Source organism: Impatiens glandulifera, chromosome 2, assembly GCF_907164915.1.
Source record: "Impatiens glandulifera chromosome 2, dImpGla2.1, whole genome shotgun sequence".
Classification (NCBI taxonomy): domain Eukaryota; kingdom Viridiplantae; phylum Streptophyta; class Magnoliopsida; order Ericales; family Balsaminaceae; genus Impatiens; species Impatiens glandulifera.
This window is the reverse complement of record NC_061863.1, coordinates 45,163,786-45,181,134: the sequence shown is the minus strand read 5'-3', so window position 1 is coordinate 45,181,134 and position 17,349 is coordinate 45,163,786. Positions and strand designations below refer to the sequence as shown.

At 32.8% G+C, this 17,349-nt stretch overlaps 2 protein-coding genes across 3 annotated transcripts; one reads left to right on the top strand and one right to left on the bottom strand.

Annotated features, from left to right (window-relative positions):
* The first annotated feature begins 1,956 nt into the window (after nucleotides 1–1,956).
* Nucleotides 1,957–11,837, top strand: LOC124927960 (villin-4-like). Of its 2 annotated transcripts, none has more exons than XM_047468473.1 (24): nucleotides 1,957–2,271; nucleotides 3,030–3,125; nucleotides 3,374–3,473; nucleotides 3,981–4,049; nucleotides 4,189–4,425; nucleotides 4,510–4,687; nucleotides 4,767–4,899; nucleotides 5,658–5,820; nucleotides 5,899–6,046; nucleotides 6,146–6,246; nucleotides 6,849–7,004; nucleotides 7,342–7,410; nucleotides 7,500–7,568; nucleotides 7,657–7,794; nucleotides 8,328–8,456; nucleotides 9,152–9,299; nucleotides 9,436–9,446; nucleotides 9,598–9,738; nucleotides 10,024–10,149; nucleotides 10,255–10,320; nucleotides 10,428–10,752; nucleotides 10,848–11,050; nucleotides 11,150–11,295; nucleotides 11,387–11,837. In XM_047468473.1, the coding sequence occupies exons 2-23, from the start codon at nucleotides 3,070–3,072 to the stop codon at nucleotides 11,261–11,263; spliced, it is 2,880 nt and encodes a 959-aa protein (XP_047324429.1). In that variant the 5' UTR covers nucleotides 1,957–2,271; nucleotides 3,030–3,069; the 3' UTR covers nucleotides 11,264–11,295; nucleotides 11,387–11,837. The 2 variants fall into 2 exon arrangements, with proteins under 2 accessions (XP_047324429.1, XP_047324428.1); XM_047468472.1 differs by having other exon boundaries at nucleotides 3,025–3,125.
* A 1,162-nt stretch (nucleotides 11,838–12,999) lies between these two features.
* On the bottom strand, nucleotides 13,000–16,296 carry LOC124926114 (glycosyltransferase BC10-like). Its single transcript, XM_047466284.1, has 11 exons — nucleotides 15,859–16,296; nucleotides 15,332–15,775; nucleotides 15,150–15,248; nucleotides 14,965–15,065; nucleotides 14,804–14,875; nucleotides 14,498–14,588; nucleotides 14,280–14,360; nucleotides 14,144–14,203; nucleotides 13,919–14,041; nucleotides 13,799–13,837; nucleotides 13,000–13,710 (listed from the first exon to the last, which is right to left on the bottom strand). Exons 2-11 carry the CDS (start codon nucleotides 15,719–15,721, stop codon nucleotides 13,579–13,581), a joined length of 1,188 nt encoding a protein of 395 aa, XP_047322240.1. The 5' UTR covers nucleotides 15,722–15,775; nucleotides 15,859–16,296; the 3' UTR covers nucleotides 13,000–13,578.
* Nucleotides 16,297–17,349: the final 1,053 nt, after the last annotated feature.

The following is a 17,349-nucleotide window of genomic DNA, read 5'->3' as shown; positions in this document are numbered from 1 at the left end:
TTGATGGATAAATATATTTTTTAAAATAAATTATGCAAGCTAGTGGTTACTATCTATACCAAGTGATAAATATTTAGCAAAATAAAAAATAATTAAAGATGAGAAAGAAAAAAAAGGTTGGAACGTTACTTTTTTTGTGGTCCTCTCCCACTTTTTGACAGAGTATTTGGTCCAACATAAGCTGAAAATACTATAAATATTCATTAATATTAATCATTACGTTATACAAAAAAAAAACAATTCATTTAAATCAATATTAATATATATAAATAAAATTAAATAAATAATTCTCACTTTAAACAAATAAATATAAATAATAAATTCATTACAATTAATATATATAGAGAAAAATAAAAGTAGAATGGCCTATATGATTTTTAAAATATTTAATCCAAAAGAAAGCTTTAACCTTTTTTGTTACCAAATTATCAACTATATTATTTTTAAGATAAAACAATTTAATTAGTTTTCAATTTTATGAATGCATCAAAATTATAATAAAAATTCAATAATTTCTTTAAAATACAAATCATAACCGGCCAATAATCACAAATTACAAATAAACAAACGCAACTTAAAGATACATCAACTAGGGCTTGTTTGATGTTAGTTATTTGAGAAGGGGTTTTATTTGATTGTTTTAAAAAAAAAGTTATTATTTGATAAAATAATAAGTTATTTAAAATTTTAATTAGTTGAATTATTATAATATTTTTATATTTAATATTTAAATTTAACAAAACTAAAATAAGAATATTCTTATATTTTGATTAAATTAAGTAATTAAATAGTTAAAAAAATGATATGATATGTGAATTTTGGGTAATCCAACCATCAAAATCAAATGACTTTTAAAATATTAATATATTTATTTTATTTTTAAAATATAAAATAATAATAATATTGCAACTACTTTTTTATAAAGTATATATTTTTCAAATTATTCCAAAATAACCCCACAATAAACAAGACCCAAAGCAACATGTGAGGTGTGGATTTATAGAAACTTTTGTATCACCTAAATCTATATTTGACTAAGAAATTACAAATAATATTTTCAATATAAATTCATATATTTAATATGAAATGTGTGGTTAGATGTCAAATATCCAATATTTAATTTATCATAAAAAATGTAAAAATTAAAAATGAAAGAAAAAATATTTCTTTTATTGAATTCAATATTATTTTATGAATAATGATCTATATTATTTTCTAAATCCTAATCTAGATTCTATCCTCCATTTTGTATAAAAATTATTTTTAGTTTATCAACTTAATTATTTCATAGATCATTATAAATTTTATAATATAACAAATATTTTATTTATGTAACTTAAAATTTGATAACTAATTGACCCTAATCTAGAATTTTTTTATAATATTATTATTTTAATTATTAAATTATTTATTTTAAATACCAAAAAAAAACATTCAAACAAGCTGTTACTAAATATGGTTGGACTAATTTCAAATAAAAATCTCATTTATAAAACCAAAAAAACAGAAAGCTAGGAAATTAATAACTTCAAAATGAAATCAATTAAAAATACATAATATAAGAAACGGAAAACCATGCGAGTATATAGCTTAGGTCTCTGTTTGGTTATGATTTTATTTTCATCTCAAATCACACATTAAAAATTAATTTTATTTATTAAAAATACTTTTAAACTTGTTTTTATATTGTATTTAATAATTTAAAATATCATAATTCAGTTATTAAAAAAAAACATTTCAACATAAAAATCTGAAACCAAACATATCTGGTTGAAATAGAACAAACGAATAATACCTGGCGAAAGAATCTGCTTCTTCTCTCTCCTCTCTCTACTTTCTCTCTCATCAGTTCACTCTTCTGTTCTTGAGTTTTTACTGCTACTATTCTTCTTCTGATACCCTATTCGAATTGGGTTTTTGCAGGTTAGAATTTTACCTTCATTATTAATCTTCTTCTAGTTATGTCAAAAACCTAGTCTTTATTATTATTATTCAATCAATTAACAGTTCATCTTGACGAGTATACGCCTTTATTAGTCTACAGTTAGTGATAAGCACGCTTGGCCTTCATCATTCCTTCCAACCCTCCAACTTTTCTCTTTCTCTCTCTAGACTCATCGCTGTTATTCACCTCCATAGCCTGAATCATACCCATCTCCCCCCTGAGCTGCAATTGCCTGGCCACGATCGAGATTAGTCTTGCATCAATCGGCAGCTTGGATCTGTTGACGCGTCTTCGTGTTCTCTTCTGATCGGTTTCTTCTTTCACGGGTAAATGTTAGACTAGGGAATTTGTTAATGATTTAGTCATCTGATTAGTTTCTGTTTTGGCTGAATGTCTTGATTTTGAATGGAAAATGCTGCTTATCTCGATCTCCCTATATACATACGTTTCGGATTCGATATTGTTTTCAAATGGGTTATAATTCTTGGAGTTGATTGGATAATCTAAACCAGATTAAGTTTTGCTGATCCGGGGGATACTGATTAGTGATTTGACATGTTAACAAAGAGAAGAATATGTTGTTGCAGGGATAATCTACTTATTAGATATAAACTTCATCTAAGCATGTTTCTACGAATTGTCACAAAATGGAATGTCTTCAAGAAAGGATGAATTTTTGTCCCTAAGAAAGAACCTTTTACATTCTGTTGTAAATTTGTAGAAAATCTATCTAATGCTGTTCTTTTTGCCATTAATAGAGAAATTTTCAGTACTCATACTGGACAATTCAGAATAGGTAATTGATAATAATATCTATTAAAGACTGTTGGAACAGAAAAGATTGGTAAATGAAAAGTTTCCTGCAAGATTATTGAAGGTATAGATATTTCCCATGAAAGAAGAGAGCATTAGTCTTGTGGAAAGAGTGATTTACATTTGATATTGTAGTCCCTTAATCCCGTGAATATGATTCATTGTTTACTTTGAAACCTTCTTAGTATGCTCTATTATTTCATTGACTTCTATTTTTCTTGTGCTGGATCTATAAAGTTTTCTAGTAATAATGTTGTTGTTTCCAGATCAGATTTTGACAAGAGAAGAACTTATAACGATCTACAGCTAGAATGTCTGTTTCAATGAGAGATTTAGATCCAGCTTTCCAGGGAGCTGGACAAAAGGCGTATCCTTTTTCATAATTCTTTTGCAATGTTCTATATCCAACAGCTGAGATAATAATGTGTCTTCTGCATTTTGGTTGCAATATTGTTTATGAAGGTCTAAATTTCTGTTTTTTTTTTCCTTCGGTTTGATGAGAAAAAGAGCTACAGTGATGTTTTACGAAAATTAGATATGAAATTGGTATATTCCTATTATAAGCCATGGCATCTCTGTTGGTTATCCACATTGAACTTCCTTAACTATTCATAGCGGGACTGAAGTATGGAGAATTGAAAATTTTCGTCCGGTGATTGTGCCTAAGTCCTCTCATGGAAAGTTTTTTACAGGGGACTCATATGTCATTTTGAAGGTAACTCCTTCAAGTAAAGTAATTACTTTTGTGGCTGATTGGACTTGTATAATCTTATTTGTGCTAATTGTGATATTTCTATCTCCTTACAGTTGAACAAGATTTTCTAGAAGTAGATTATTTTTTCTGTTAATGGATTTTGTCCAGAATTAACAACTGACACCAATAGTTGCTATGAGAATTTTGTGTCATCTTTGTAGCTCCATTGTGCTGATATTTCTAATGCAAGTTTTTTTATATTTTCTATCGTTAATACTTAAGTTTGTATTTGTTGGTCTGTTTATATCTTTCTTACTAACTCTGATCCAACTTGATGATCAGAGCCAATTAAAGCATAAATATTCAAAATTCTAAGTCATTTTTATTATGATGCACCTTTTCTTCCTAAATATACTGGATACTGATACATTTTATGTCATAAACTGTGTTTCCTTTGAAATTGAATATGAGATTTATAGTATCTCAGTGAATAATTCAAATAGCTGAACCTTTTTTTAATTTTTGCAGACAACTGCTCTACGAAGTGGTGCCTTGCATCATGATATCCATTATTGGCTCGGTAAAAATACCAGCCAGGTAACATATATTTATTTATTTTTTACTTTTCTGAAAGCTTGAATATAACATAATCTTTGTTGATAAAATTGTGTGTTTCAACTGTTTCCTTCTCCTTTATTGTTGTTGACGACCATCTCCATTCTGCTTATTAAATCAGGACGAAGCTGGTGTTGCTGCTGTCAAAACTGTTGAACTTGATGCAGCTCTAGGTGGGCGTGCTGTTCAGTATCGGGAGGTACAAGGCCATGAAACTGAGAAATTCTTATCTTATTTCAAGCCATGTATTATACCCCTAGAAGGTGGGGTAGCATCTGGATTTAAGCATGTAGAGGAAGAAGAGTACAAGACAAAGCTGTTTGTTTGCAAAGGAAAGCATGTTGTTCATGTTAAAGAGGCAAGTGTTTGTTCTTTAGTGCATTTCTGATATTCGGTAAACAAGATAGTCTTTAAAAATTGAGAGCCTTCTACATGTACATAGGTTCCATTTGCCCGCTCATCACTCAGTCAGGATGACATCTTTATCCTGGATACAAAGTCGAAAATATTTCAGTTCAATGGATCAAACTCTTCCATACAAGAGAGGGCAAAATCCCTGGAAGTAGTCCAATACATTAAAGATAATTACCATGAAGGAAAATGTGACATAGCTACTATTGGTAAGTCAACATAAAGTGGGCTGCAATTTTGTTTTTGTTCTGCCAGTGACCAATTCGTTTTAACCATTTATCCATGTAGAGGGTGGAAAATTGATGGCTGATGCTGAAAGTGGTGAATTTTGGGGTTTCTTTGGTGGCTTTGCTCCACTTCCTAGGAAAACAACCCATGATGACGATAACTCTAAAGAGGCTGCTCCCACCAAGCTATTTAGGTAATTCTTTAAATTTACCATGTGCATTTGTCCACAAAAGTTGTTCTTTGACAGTCAAACTGCTCATTTCACATGATAACCACATTTATCTTTAGCTCTTGGGTAAAATTTAAAAGATTTTGTATAATTTTAAATCTCGACTCTTGATACTTCCATAGATCTTTCTCTAATCTCTGAAAGGCCTCTCATAGCATAAGAACCTATCTTAAGTATCTAGGTAATTTCAGATTAACTAATCAAACACAGTATTCTGATAGTTTGTTATTATACCTGACACCAAGCTTATGAGCAATAAGTAATATTATAGCCTGTGGACAACTTTTAACATAAACTTGTATTTTCGATTCAAACTCCCAAAAATGCACTACTACACTAGATGCTTTCTTGCAATCTAACGACTATGGACTTTTATCTTTAAATCTTTCTTTCACAACTTTTACTCCTTTTATTTATAATCAGAATAGATCTTGATGTTTCCTTAAGAGTGAAGGTCACGTTTTTTAGTGCGGACAAAACTGTAACGGCTATGTACTATTTGTCTCTTCAACAAAACTGAAGGAAATGAAAGGAAAACCAAAATCACAAGAAACACACTTTGAACATTGGAAAGGCAACTTTGTTTGTGTTCAAGTCATTATTTATTGTCCATTAGATTATACATTTGAGGTTTGACGTGCATGTGCTTGTTGACTGATTTGGTTATTGTGCTCAACTGGGCTGTTTTGAACTTTCACTTATAAGCATGTTTCTTATCTCAGAGTAGTAAAGGGGCAAGCAGTGCTTGTGGAGGCTGATTCTTTGACAAGGGATCTGTTAGACACCACAAATTGTTTTATTCTGGACTGTGGACTGGAAGTCTTTGTCTGGATGGGTAGAAGTACTTCTCTTGATGAAAGAAAAAGTGCAAGTGGAGCTACAGAGGTATTGATTTGATTTTATAAAGCCTTCTTTTTTCAGTGGAGATACTGTTCGCTTCATCTATGTTAACATATGCAACAGGAACATGTCAGCAGCCTTAATCGAAAAGATTGTCATATAGTCCGTGTCATTGAGGGTTTCGAGACAGTTATGTTCAGGTCAAAATTTGATTCTTGGAAGCAATCCTCTGAGGTAGCAGTATCTGAAGAAGGAAGAGGAAAGGTTGCAGGTAAGTAACAAAAAACTTTCTTCAATTTGATTCTTATGCTTATTTTTGTTGCCCCGTCTATAAATTCTGAAGGTCTTTGTTTAATCTATTATCTTGTAGCACTTCTAAAACGTCAAGGAGTGAATGTAAAGGGTCTACTGAAAGCTGCTCCTCCTAAACAAGAACCTCAGCCGTTTATTGACTGCACAGGAAAGCTACAGGTAGGGTGTCTAACTTAAATTTTTTGCAAACAGGATATGTAATGATCTTTGTCTCTAGGCAACATGTCACACAGCTCCATGAAGCGTATTCTATGCAAATAAGTCAGAAATCTTAGATGTGAAACATTTTTTTGCTTAGATGATACTTCTGTTTCTTTGCAATGTCCTGAGCGGATAGACCTTTGTTAGTATATATAGTGCTCCATGGGGAACATCATTTCCTGTTTATGCTCCACAAGAAGAAAAGAGTGTACAGTAACTTCAAGTTATGTAAGATTTTGATGATACAGGTTAATGAAAGTGCTGGTGGCATGACAAAGATAGAAGGGGTAAAGCAGGCTGTGTCATATTAAGTTATGCTTGAGAGAAAAAAGCTGAATAATAGCTGCTATACCATTCTTCCCTTTTACTTTATTATGTCTTAACTTTGTAAATATCTGCAAGAACTCTAGTATATTTATAAGCTGAAAGTGTTTGAAGAACTGTAGTTTGAGTACTTGCTTCTACATGCCATGTCCTTATGTTCTGACTCCTTGTAATAGTAGGCAAGGAAATGTTAATCTGACATAAAGAATTTATAATATCTTCCACTGGTTGGACAGGTTTGGCATATAAGTGGGCAGGGAAAGACTCTCCTTTCAACCTCTGCTCAATCAAAATTTTATAGTGGAGATTGTTACATCTTTCAATATACTTACCCAGGAGAAGACAAGGAGGAATATCTTATAGGGACCTGGTTTGGCAAGCAAAGTGTTCAGGTGTGAAAAATTCTAGTGCTTTTTTAACTGATTTTTTGGTTCTTATCTCCTTTTTTGTCTGGGCTGTGAATATTTATTCATGTGTGACAAACTGAATCTGATTCTGTGCATTATGAGTCTTCCTTGATAAATTGTCATTTAGTATTACTGTGGCCTTAAATTGGAATGAAAGGGAGTAAACATTGGATCTCCCCGAAGCCCACTATCAAAATAAACAAGAAAACAACCCATGTTTGCATGAATGGATTATTTAGCAGACATATGATCCTCACCTTCTTTTTCTCTTTTAAAGATTGAAGATAGTTTCTAATCATGTTATTACTGATAATATATGTAGGAAGATCAAGCTTCAGCTGTTTCTCAGGCTAGCAAGATGGTCGAGTCCCTTAAGTTTCAAGCTGTCCAGGTACACTCCTATTCCCTGAATAGTTGTTTTTCATTGTCTAGCATTGCATATTTAATCATGTTAATAATTGAGTTATTATGGATACGCAGGCACGCTTTTATGAGGGCAATGAACCGATTCAGTTCTTGTCTATCTTTCAGAGCTTTGTTGTTTACAAGGTGTGACAATTTCTAATTAAAATTTAATTAATAGAGAATTTAGAAAAATATGTAATTCTTTCTTCAAAATATGTCTTAAACCTGTCAGGGTGGTAAGAGTGAGGCATACAAGAAGTACGTTTCAGAGCAAGAACTCCCAGACAAGACATATTCAGAGGAAGGACTTGCACTATTTCGTCTTCAGGGTTCAGGGCCTGAAAATATGCAAGCAATTCAAGTTGAACCTGTAAGTCTTCTTTTCCACATCTCTAGCATTGTCTCTACAAATCATTTTTTCCTTGAGATTCTCCATCAGTCTCCAAAGATAATCTAGTGGCTTTCCTTGAGACTCTCTTACAAAGTATGGGTAGGAATTCACATTGTAAATGCTGCGCACTGGCAGTCATCTTAAATTTTGTTTAGTATCTTCTTTTCAAAAGGGTATCTTCATCTAGCTGCATTTTCCATATAATTTGTCAAACTATATGCCTAACTTAGATGCTAAAAGCAATATTTTATATCTAGCTAAATCCAGTTATAATAATGCCTTAGGGTACATAGCCTAATCCTGTCAAAACCGAACATATTCACTTATCTGATCTCATGATTCACGGTAGTGTTAGCTCAATATGGATCCTGCTTGCTGCACTTCCAAAACTATGGTTTCCATACCCATAACCTTTTGATTAGATTTTGCTCGCTCTTTTATTTGTTAGCCCTATATACGTGTAGTCATATTTTGAGAATAAAATTTCTCCTTTTTTGTTGTTTTTTTATCAGGTGGCATCGTCTCTAAACTCCTCCTATTGCTACATACTGCACGATGGTTCTACATTGTTTACGTGGTCTGGAAGCCTTACAACCTCAGTGGACCAGGAACTTATTGAGAGGCTGCTGGATGTGATAAAGGTTAGCATAACATAAGATGAATCATTTCCTTTCTTTGCTGGTCATTTGTACTATCTACATTTTTTGAAGTTGCAGTAGGTAGTTAAACCCCTAGTAAAGGTACAGTGACACTATTTTTAATATTTCTTAATTAGTTGTCAACTCTCTACTTAACCAATCAACGGAAATAGGACAATACCTGACTTGAGCCTATTAAAAAAATATCTTGATAGTACAAATAGGGGTCGTTCTAGAATTAGGGTAATTCAAGTGACAAGAGTCTTGTCACGACAGTGGAGGGTCGTGCTAGCTTCTTAAATTCATAAAATAAAATAAGGAAAAAATAACGTGTTTAATTAGGCTTGAACTTGATTTGTGTATAAAATTTATAGGCTCGTGCTTGAGTTTGATTAGGTTCAATTAACAAATTCTTAGAAAATGTTTTAAAATATCCTACATATTAATATCTTAATGTTCTTTTTATTACTATGATGTAAATAAAAATGTATTTTTCTAACATTATATTTTCTAAACATAATAAGAAAATTTAAAGGCATATATTGCAAATCAAGCTGAAGCTCTGCTCGATTTGTTCTTAGCCTTATTGGAAAGTCATGTTTCCATTTTTTTCAGTACATGCTTAATTTATGTCAAGCTGCCTCCTCTTTTTAATTTAGTTCCAATCTTAAAACTGCTTGCTAGATGTGTTCTTGCAGCCAAACATGCAGTCCAAACCACAGAAAGAAGGTGTAGAGTCTGAACAATTTTGGGATTTGCTGGGTGGAAAATCTGAATATCCCAGCCAAAAGCTTGGAAGAGTTGCTGAAGGTGATCCTCATTTGTTCACATGTGCTTATACAAAAGGTGAGGAGCGATGTCTCCAACTAGTCAGTCATGTTTATATCTCTATTTCTGTTTGTATCTCACTTGTTGTAAAGGCTAATGATTTTATAACTCTTTGCTCGCATTGGAATTTCTGCTGAATTCACATATGCTGCAGGAAATCTAAAGGTGAGATCATCTTTTGAATATGTTACTTTTCACATACTTAGATGGGTTTTATAAAAGTCCAAGCAAGAATATATATTTTCTATATATTCCATTCACTAAATTTATAGACAGTATCATTATGTGGTCTAGTGACATTATTTTTTTTTTGCAGGTGACAGAAATATATAACTACAGTCAAGATGACTTGATGACAGAAGATATATTTATCCTGGACTGCCATTCAGATATTTTCATCTGGGTTGGCCAAGAGGTCAATTCCAAGACTAAGATTCAGGCATTGAGTATTGCAGAGGTAGGACTTCATAACAATAAATCTGAAGTATACTTAAGATTCTGACCTATTATGTCTTGATTGAGACTTGAGAGCTTTTTCACCTGTCTTAAAAACATAAATAATTGTCCATGGTGGATTGTGGAATATGCCATGGCGAGCAGGAAATTAAGAATTACGTTTTAGAAGTTTCATGCTGTCCGGCAACTATTTTGATATTTATGTCTTCTTCCCCAAATAATGTTCACTCAATTGATTACAAAATGAGATTTCTAACAATATTCATGTCTCTTCCAATTTCCACAGAAATTTATTCAGTGTGATTTTCTTCTGGATAAACTATCTCATGAAGCTCCAGTTTATATTGTAATGGAAGGAAGTGAACCACCTTTCTTCACACGGTTCTTTGAATGGGACTCCTCAAAATCTTCAGTAAGTAGTATTGTGCATATGTTAATGTAATCATGTGGACTATGATGGCAAGATACTTGAAAAAATAAAAGAAAAAGAGAGTTCATAATGTATTTTTCTATGCAGATTCCTGGAAACTCATTTCAGCGGAAACTTGCTATGGTCAAAAGTGGGGGTGCTCCACCTTTAGATGTAAATAATTCCTCCTACCTGTTACCCTTATTGTTCAGTTCAAGATTATATGAGATCTGATCTTACATTCAATTCTTTACTTCCTCCTGTGTAAATTTTTTCTTCAGAAGCCTAAAAGGAGGGTAACAGTGGCATACAGCGGACGGTCCAGCACAATTCCTGATAAATCCCAACGTACTCGAAGCATGTCATTCAGTCCTGAACGAGTAAGAGTGAGGGGAAGATCTCCAGCCTTCAATGCATTAGCTGCTAACTTTGAGAATGCAAATGCAAGGAATCTTTCAACACCTCCGCCAATTGTGAGAAAGATTTACCCAAAGTCTGTAACTCCCGATTCCACAACCGTGGCTCCTAGATCATCTGTCATTTCTTCAATCGGTTCAACATTTGAAAAACCTTCTCAACAAACTATTATACCACGCGTTGTCAGAGGTAAATACATATTCCAGATTCTTAAAATGTACTATGATCTCAATTTGTTTTTCTTATGATCTGAATTTGGTGGCATTCTCTCGTTATGTTTGAAGTGCTTCCCGAAGTCTCTAAGCCAAAACCCGAGACAAATTCTAAGGATAACCCTATAAGCAGCAAAATAGATGTCTCAACCATACAGGAAGACGTAAAAGAGAATGATGCTGAAGATGATGATGGGCTGCCTGTATACCCGTATGATCGACTTAAAACGACATCAACAGATCCGATTGCAGAAATTGACATCACCAAACGAGAGGTAGAATAAATAAAAATATATAATAAAAAAATGAGAGGTCTTCATTTATTGTGTGAAAACTGAAACTAACTAGTTCCATGTGATAAAATGTATGTGCAGACATATCTGTCTTCTCAAGAGTTCAGGGAGAAATTTGGGATGACAAAAGATGCTTTTCTTAAACTGCCAAAATGGAAGCAAAACAAACTGAAAATGTCCCTTCACTTGTTTTGATCCCGGTCAATGCTCTCTACTGGTTTTTACATGTGAGTTTGTTTTTCTTCCCCTTTTGAAATGACATATTATTATGATGTTTTTATTTATTTTTTTAAAAAATTTCTTTACATCGATCATCAGTTACTTTGGGAGTGGTGGGTGTCCAAGGGATTGCTGCTGCACCTGTGTGTGTTTATTTATTTATTTTGCTGATTCTGTACTGAGTGATATTCTCGTACGTAGTCGTTGATCAAGGAAGGAAGGAAGGTCGGCCTGAGTTTTGTATTTCTTGTCTCCATCTAGCAGTCTCAATGATATGTAGTGGTATTTCTTTGGTTTCAGTCTATTTGCTTTTAACTGCTTGGCATTCATTCATATTATTGTTGTGAGTGCGATTTTTGTGTGCTTTCACATTTGTATTTTTATTTCATAACCATTTATTTCAATTGGAGCGAGTTGGGCCCAGCTTGGATATATTATATACACTCTCAGTTTGTACAGAGTAACAGTCTTGTGTTGTGTAAACTGTGAACAAGAAGAGGTTGGTACTTATTTGGTCATTAAAGCTTGAATCATTTTTCTTTTCATTCCAGAGGCTGCTTATATCCTTTTTATTCTGCTATAGACTATTGTCATACATAACCCAATGATGGTGTATTTTATTCTGCAACTGACTTGAGCATTTAAAAGTTTTTAAGACCCTTCAATTGTGCATGCATTTTGGTTTGCAAGAGAACTAGTTGTAATGATTGGATAATTTCTCATGGGTCATTTTGGGGTTCATCATGCTATGTTGGGACGATTAGATTGAAATGTACAAATGATTTTCTGGTAGATCGAGAGGAGTAGAAGAACCTTTCAGAATAAGACCCATCTGGCTCGCGTGATTTTGGGTTCCATTTTTATCCCTTTGGCAGAAACAAGGCTCAGTTCTTGGAGGACCAGGCCATGTTAATCACTAGGTTTAACAGTATATTCTATTGCAGGCTGCAACTCGCATGCCGGAATCCAATCCATTCTCTAACTATTTTCATCTCATCCCTCTTTAACACTTGTTACACAGACCCACATATCATATCCAGTTCTTAGACCCAACAACATTTGTGGCCTCTAAATCTCATTTCAGATATGGAAGTTGGATCCCGACTCCCTCAAGAGGGGATGTGTTTTTTTTCTTAAGCTTGAAATGATTATTTTTACTTCATGGAGAAGTGGTTCATAAAAGAAAGAAATGTAGAAATAATACAAACTACAAAGAGAGAATTAAAAGGAAATTGGACAAAAAAAACTGTCATGCAGTTTTATTTGAAAACACATGGATGCAGATGAATTTGAAAAAAAATATGCATTAATTAAATTTGTTAATATATGTATAATTAAGATATATTCCAAAATATTATCTCATCATTTAAAATTAATATTCAAATGAGATACTTAAGGAAAAAAAATATTTAAAATAAATTTATATTTTCTTTTTGTTAAAACCTAAATCTAACTCTGAATCTAGGTGTTTTCTAACTAACTAAATTAATATGTCTGTATATTGAATTTAACCCAAATTCTTTAGAAGCTCTTTATGATAATTGGGAAGAAATGAATGAAGATCTTATGATATATCCCTAATAAATTAAAGTGCTATGGTTGTAATAAGTTGGGGGCATTTCGCATAGGAGTGCCCTAACCCGGAAGAAAACACCAATTTTGTTGAGATTGAAGCTGAAGAAGAGGATCTAGTTCAAAGAGAATGGTATACAAACAACAAAGTACATCACTACACAATTAACTTATTTAAAGTGAAGGAATTATACTCCCCTTAAATAAATCATCAAAGTTCAAGACACATTTAGAATCTATCATTAAAGTTCAAGATAATTAAGAGAAAAAATAATACACTCCATCTGCTAATAACACAAATGAAGTGTTCTCAAACTAGGACTAAATAAGGAAACACCAAACTGTCTGGCTGGAACCACAAATCACCCTCAAACTGCTCTAACAGATGGTTTTGCATCTTCAAAATAGAGGAGGGCTGTTAGTTCAATCCAATTTGTAAAAGACACACTTTACAAATTACAATAAATAATACAAAGCTAAACCAATTTTGACCACCCCAAAGGAACAATGAGATAATGTTTTTTTGACAATATCCTTCTTGTGAATCGTCATCATCTATTCTTCTGTAAGTAATGAAACGCGCTACTTCACAGCATAATCATAAGCTTAGCTACACAAAAGAAGGAAGAATGAAGGTGGTGATTGATGGTCATAAACCAACCAACTGTTGTTGACATTGACCCAACCAAAGAATTAAAAATCGATGATGATTTTCCCACTTATACTGATGATGTGTAATTTGAGAAAAGATCCATCAAGTTATCAAGTGCTTCAGGCATAAATTTCCTTCCAAACAAGTAACAAGGTCTCTGCATTCCGTTCCATATGCAAGCTCTCAGCTGTTGAACCCTCTGCAACACAGCACACCACACGATCTTATTTTATTTACAAATTCGCCTCCAAATGAAAAAAAATAAAGTAAAAAATCTTAACACATACCCTTTCATCGCTTGTTTCATGCACACTTACATCAATCGACTGCAACAACAAGAAAACAAGTCACATTATTATTATTATTAACAGAAGACAGCCAATAACGATGTAAATTGTAAATCCTACAGTGATATTCTTCAAGAGTTCATAAGTGATATCTTGTGCTTCGTATGATTTTGGATGCCATTTTCTTTCAGACCAATCAACGTGGGTTACTGACCAATTGGAAATCCCACCCGGATCAAGCATCTATACAATAATACATGGTAAAATAATTGAAATAAGAAATTATAATCTTAAAGGTGCGGTTGATTCAGCGAGTTCAGGAAGAAAAATATTATTCTCCCTCACATAGAAAAAAGTGGGCAGGTAATGCTCATCAGAATAACAGTTCCTTCCATCAAATCCCGGCTGTGTAAAGATGGGACAACATCCGAGTTAGCCCAATATTCTCAATTTCGTTACAACTATTTAGAGTAAAAATTACCTTGCAGTAATCCCGGAATATATTATAATACAGACTGTCAGCCGTCACCACAATTGCATGTTGACGCTTCATTGTGAACCACTGATAAATAAAATCATTTGTGTAGCATCCGAAGAGCTCATCAGTAAACAACAATATTTATCTTTGGATGAGTTTGAATCATCTACATTACAGAAGCCAAGCCTGAATACTGAAATATCTCAAGAGTTTCACTTTACCTGTGAACCCTTCCGAAAATGTTTCTTCTCAATTTCAGGTAACATATGCTCTGTATATCTATCGATTCCATGTGGTCCAGGATCGTCAAAGCTGGACACACAAAGAACATGCATCACTAAAGGAAAACAAAAAGTTTGTTTAATCAGATATCAGCCACAATAAATAACCCTCTAAAGAAATATATGGCTATGTTTTCTTCAATCAGAATTGAAATTGAAATTGGAATTATAATTCTAATTCTAATGCAATTGAATGTATATGATTTTGTACTTTATAATATATATGACTAAGAACATGTCACATACCTGTCAATGAAACTGATATTTGAATTTATCAAATAGCTGTAGACGTATTCAAAATCATGCAACGGTATACAACTGCAAAAGAAAACAAAACAAAAATTGATCAGCATGTTCCTCAAGGATATGAAATCATGATACAGAGGAAACAAACCAATCCGCCTCACCTGTCAGAAAGCAATACAAAATGTTGATTATCTGTGTCCTTAAGTGCATTGGCCAACAGACGCCTTTCTGCATCAACCATCGATATCTTTCCCCAAACAACCTATGCAGTAAACCAAAATCAATAGGACTATCTAAATTATAGCACCATTAACCGAAAATTGTGAAAAACTATAGCACCAGAAACCTGTTCACTGCGAATCTCGCTATTGACAAAGTATCGGCTAGTAAACACTGGTTTATCCTTGGAGGCATGCACATATACAGAGAATTTTCCCTCATGCCCCTGTCAAAACTAATCCTATTAGAAACAAAATAAGCTGGTATATATATCTGCAGTTGGATCTATCTATCTATCTATCTACTTGCCTGAAAAAACTTGTGCCAAAGCTTCTCAAAAGGTAAAGAACCAGGAGTCAAGAACATGAAAGCAATCTTAGAATTCTCCGAATCAATCGAAGGCGTGTTCAATATTTCCCTAATGACGACACGAGCAGCAATCTCGTCGTCAGTGAGTTCCCTTTTGGGAGCAGGAGGCAGCCAATTTGAAATCGCTTCGCAACCAGTTGAAGAAAATACATAACAAGCTGAATAACTCCGAGGAGGATATATATAAGCACAAATTAAAAACATGCTGACCAATGAAACCAAGACTAGAATCCATGTTGGTTTCCTTTGATGAGCACGATGATAACGGGAGGCATGTAAATTATGCATGTCTTTCATGCTTATATGCCACCCCCCCGGAACAATCTTCATATAGAACTAAACCATAATTAAACAGGCTTCAAGCTATATGGTTTGATTAGTTAGCTGTGATAGATAAAAAAAAAAAAAAAGAATCATGATAAAGGGTTTGACAGAAAGATGGAATTCATATGAGAATAAGCTGATACCTGATTGACCCAATAGTGAATAAGCTATAAAGACGAGATCTTGATATAGAAGATCTATCTATAGAACAGAACACAGCAATGTAGTGATGGAGATTCAGATCTAGGGCTTGAGAAGACAGATGGGTAGGTGAGCAGGAGGGAGGAGAAGTAGTGATGATTATAAATGTGTTAAACTAAACAAAGTGGATATAAGAGAATATGCATAGCATAGACGTGGATCCATTATACATTTTTAGTAAGAAAAGTCTTCTTCTTCTTTGTTCTTTCTTCTTTCTTCTTCAAGAAAATGAGTTGAAACTTGGCAGGAGACAAAACACTTCTTCTTCTTCTTCAGTCTGTTTGTATGAATGTATGTCTCTTTTCTATCTAAACCGGTCTCTCTCTTTCTTTCTCTCTCTAACCGTTTGGGTTTGTTTAGCTTTCCCTAATCCTCTTTCGTTCAAAACAAAGAGCCGGCGAAAAGGAACAATTATTGCAATTAGATTTTTTTTCAATAACAAATGTTTCCGGCACAGACGCAGATGGGAGCGCGTGATTAGTACGTCTCCACGTGGGTGGTGCTGCAGACGTGGCAATATTGCTTCCCTGGCTGATCATCGCCTCGCTGGATTATTTTATTACTTTTAATGTTTTTTTTTTTTTTGACAGCCAAACCAATACTGATATGCTTATTTTGATTTTTTTTTTTTTTAGGTTTTTAAAATAAAATTATATATTACATAATTATTTAGGTAAGACAACGTAATTAAATATTAATTTTTTTATATATTTATTTTAAATTATTAATTTTATTTTACCATATATTCTCTTACAAAAAAATTCTTTTAAACTTTTATTTACCTAATTATTTAATTATTTAATTTTAAAATATTATTGTTTTAATTTGTTAATTTAAAATTTTAAATTTTAAAATTAAAAATTAAAAATATATATTTAATTAATTTACCTTAAATTACTCTCTTTTTTTATGGGTTTATCTAAGTTTTGTATAAAAAAATTGTTTGACTTAATTATTTTAAATTAGTTTTTTTTTAATTTATTAACTATTCTCTCTCTTAAATATATGAGTTAAAAAAATTATACTAAATTAAGAGTATTTCAGTGTTTGAATGAATAAAATAAGTGCTGAAATTAAGAAGTATATATATATATATGGTTAATGATGCCTACATGAATAAAAAATAGTTCAAATGGAGTGAAAATGGTAAATGATTCTGTCAGCGAAAAGTCCCTCAACTTAATTAATGTTAAATCAAATCCCTGGGAAGGTCTTAGAAAATTCCCTAATTCACCTTTCAGAATAGGTTACAACTTTCAGCATTCCTCATTAACCCTACTTTTTAGTCCAAAGGTTATCCTTGAATGTTGTCGTGACGTCGCTTTGGTTAGACGTGGTCTAGGTGTATGGATGAATTCGGTTAGCAAAAGTCTCTTCAACTCAATCAATATCAACATGTCGTGATCATGATTTATTTTCTTCAAAAAAATCAT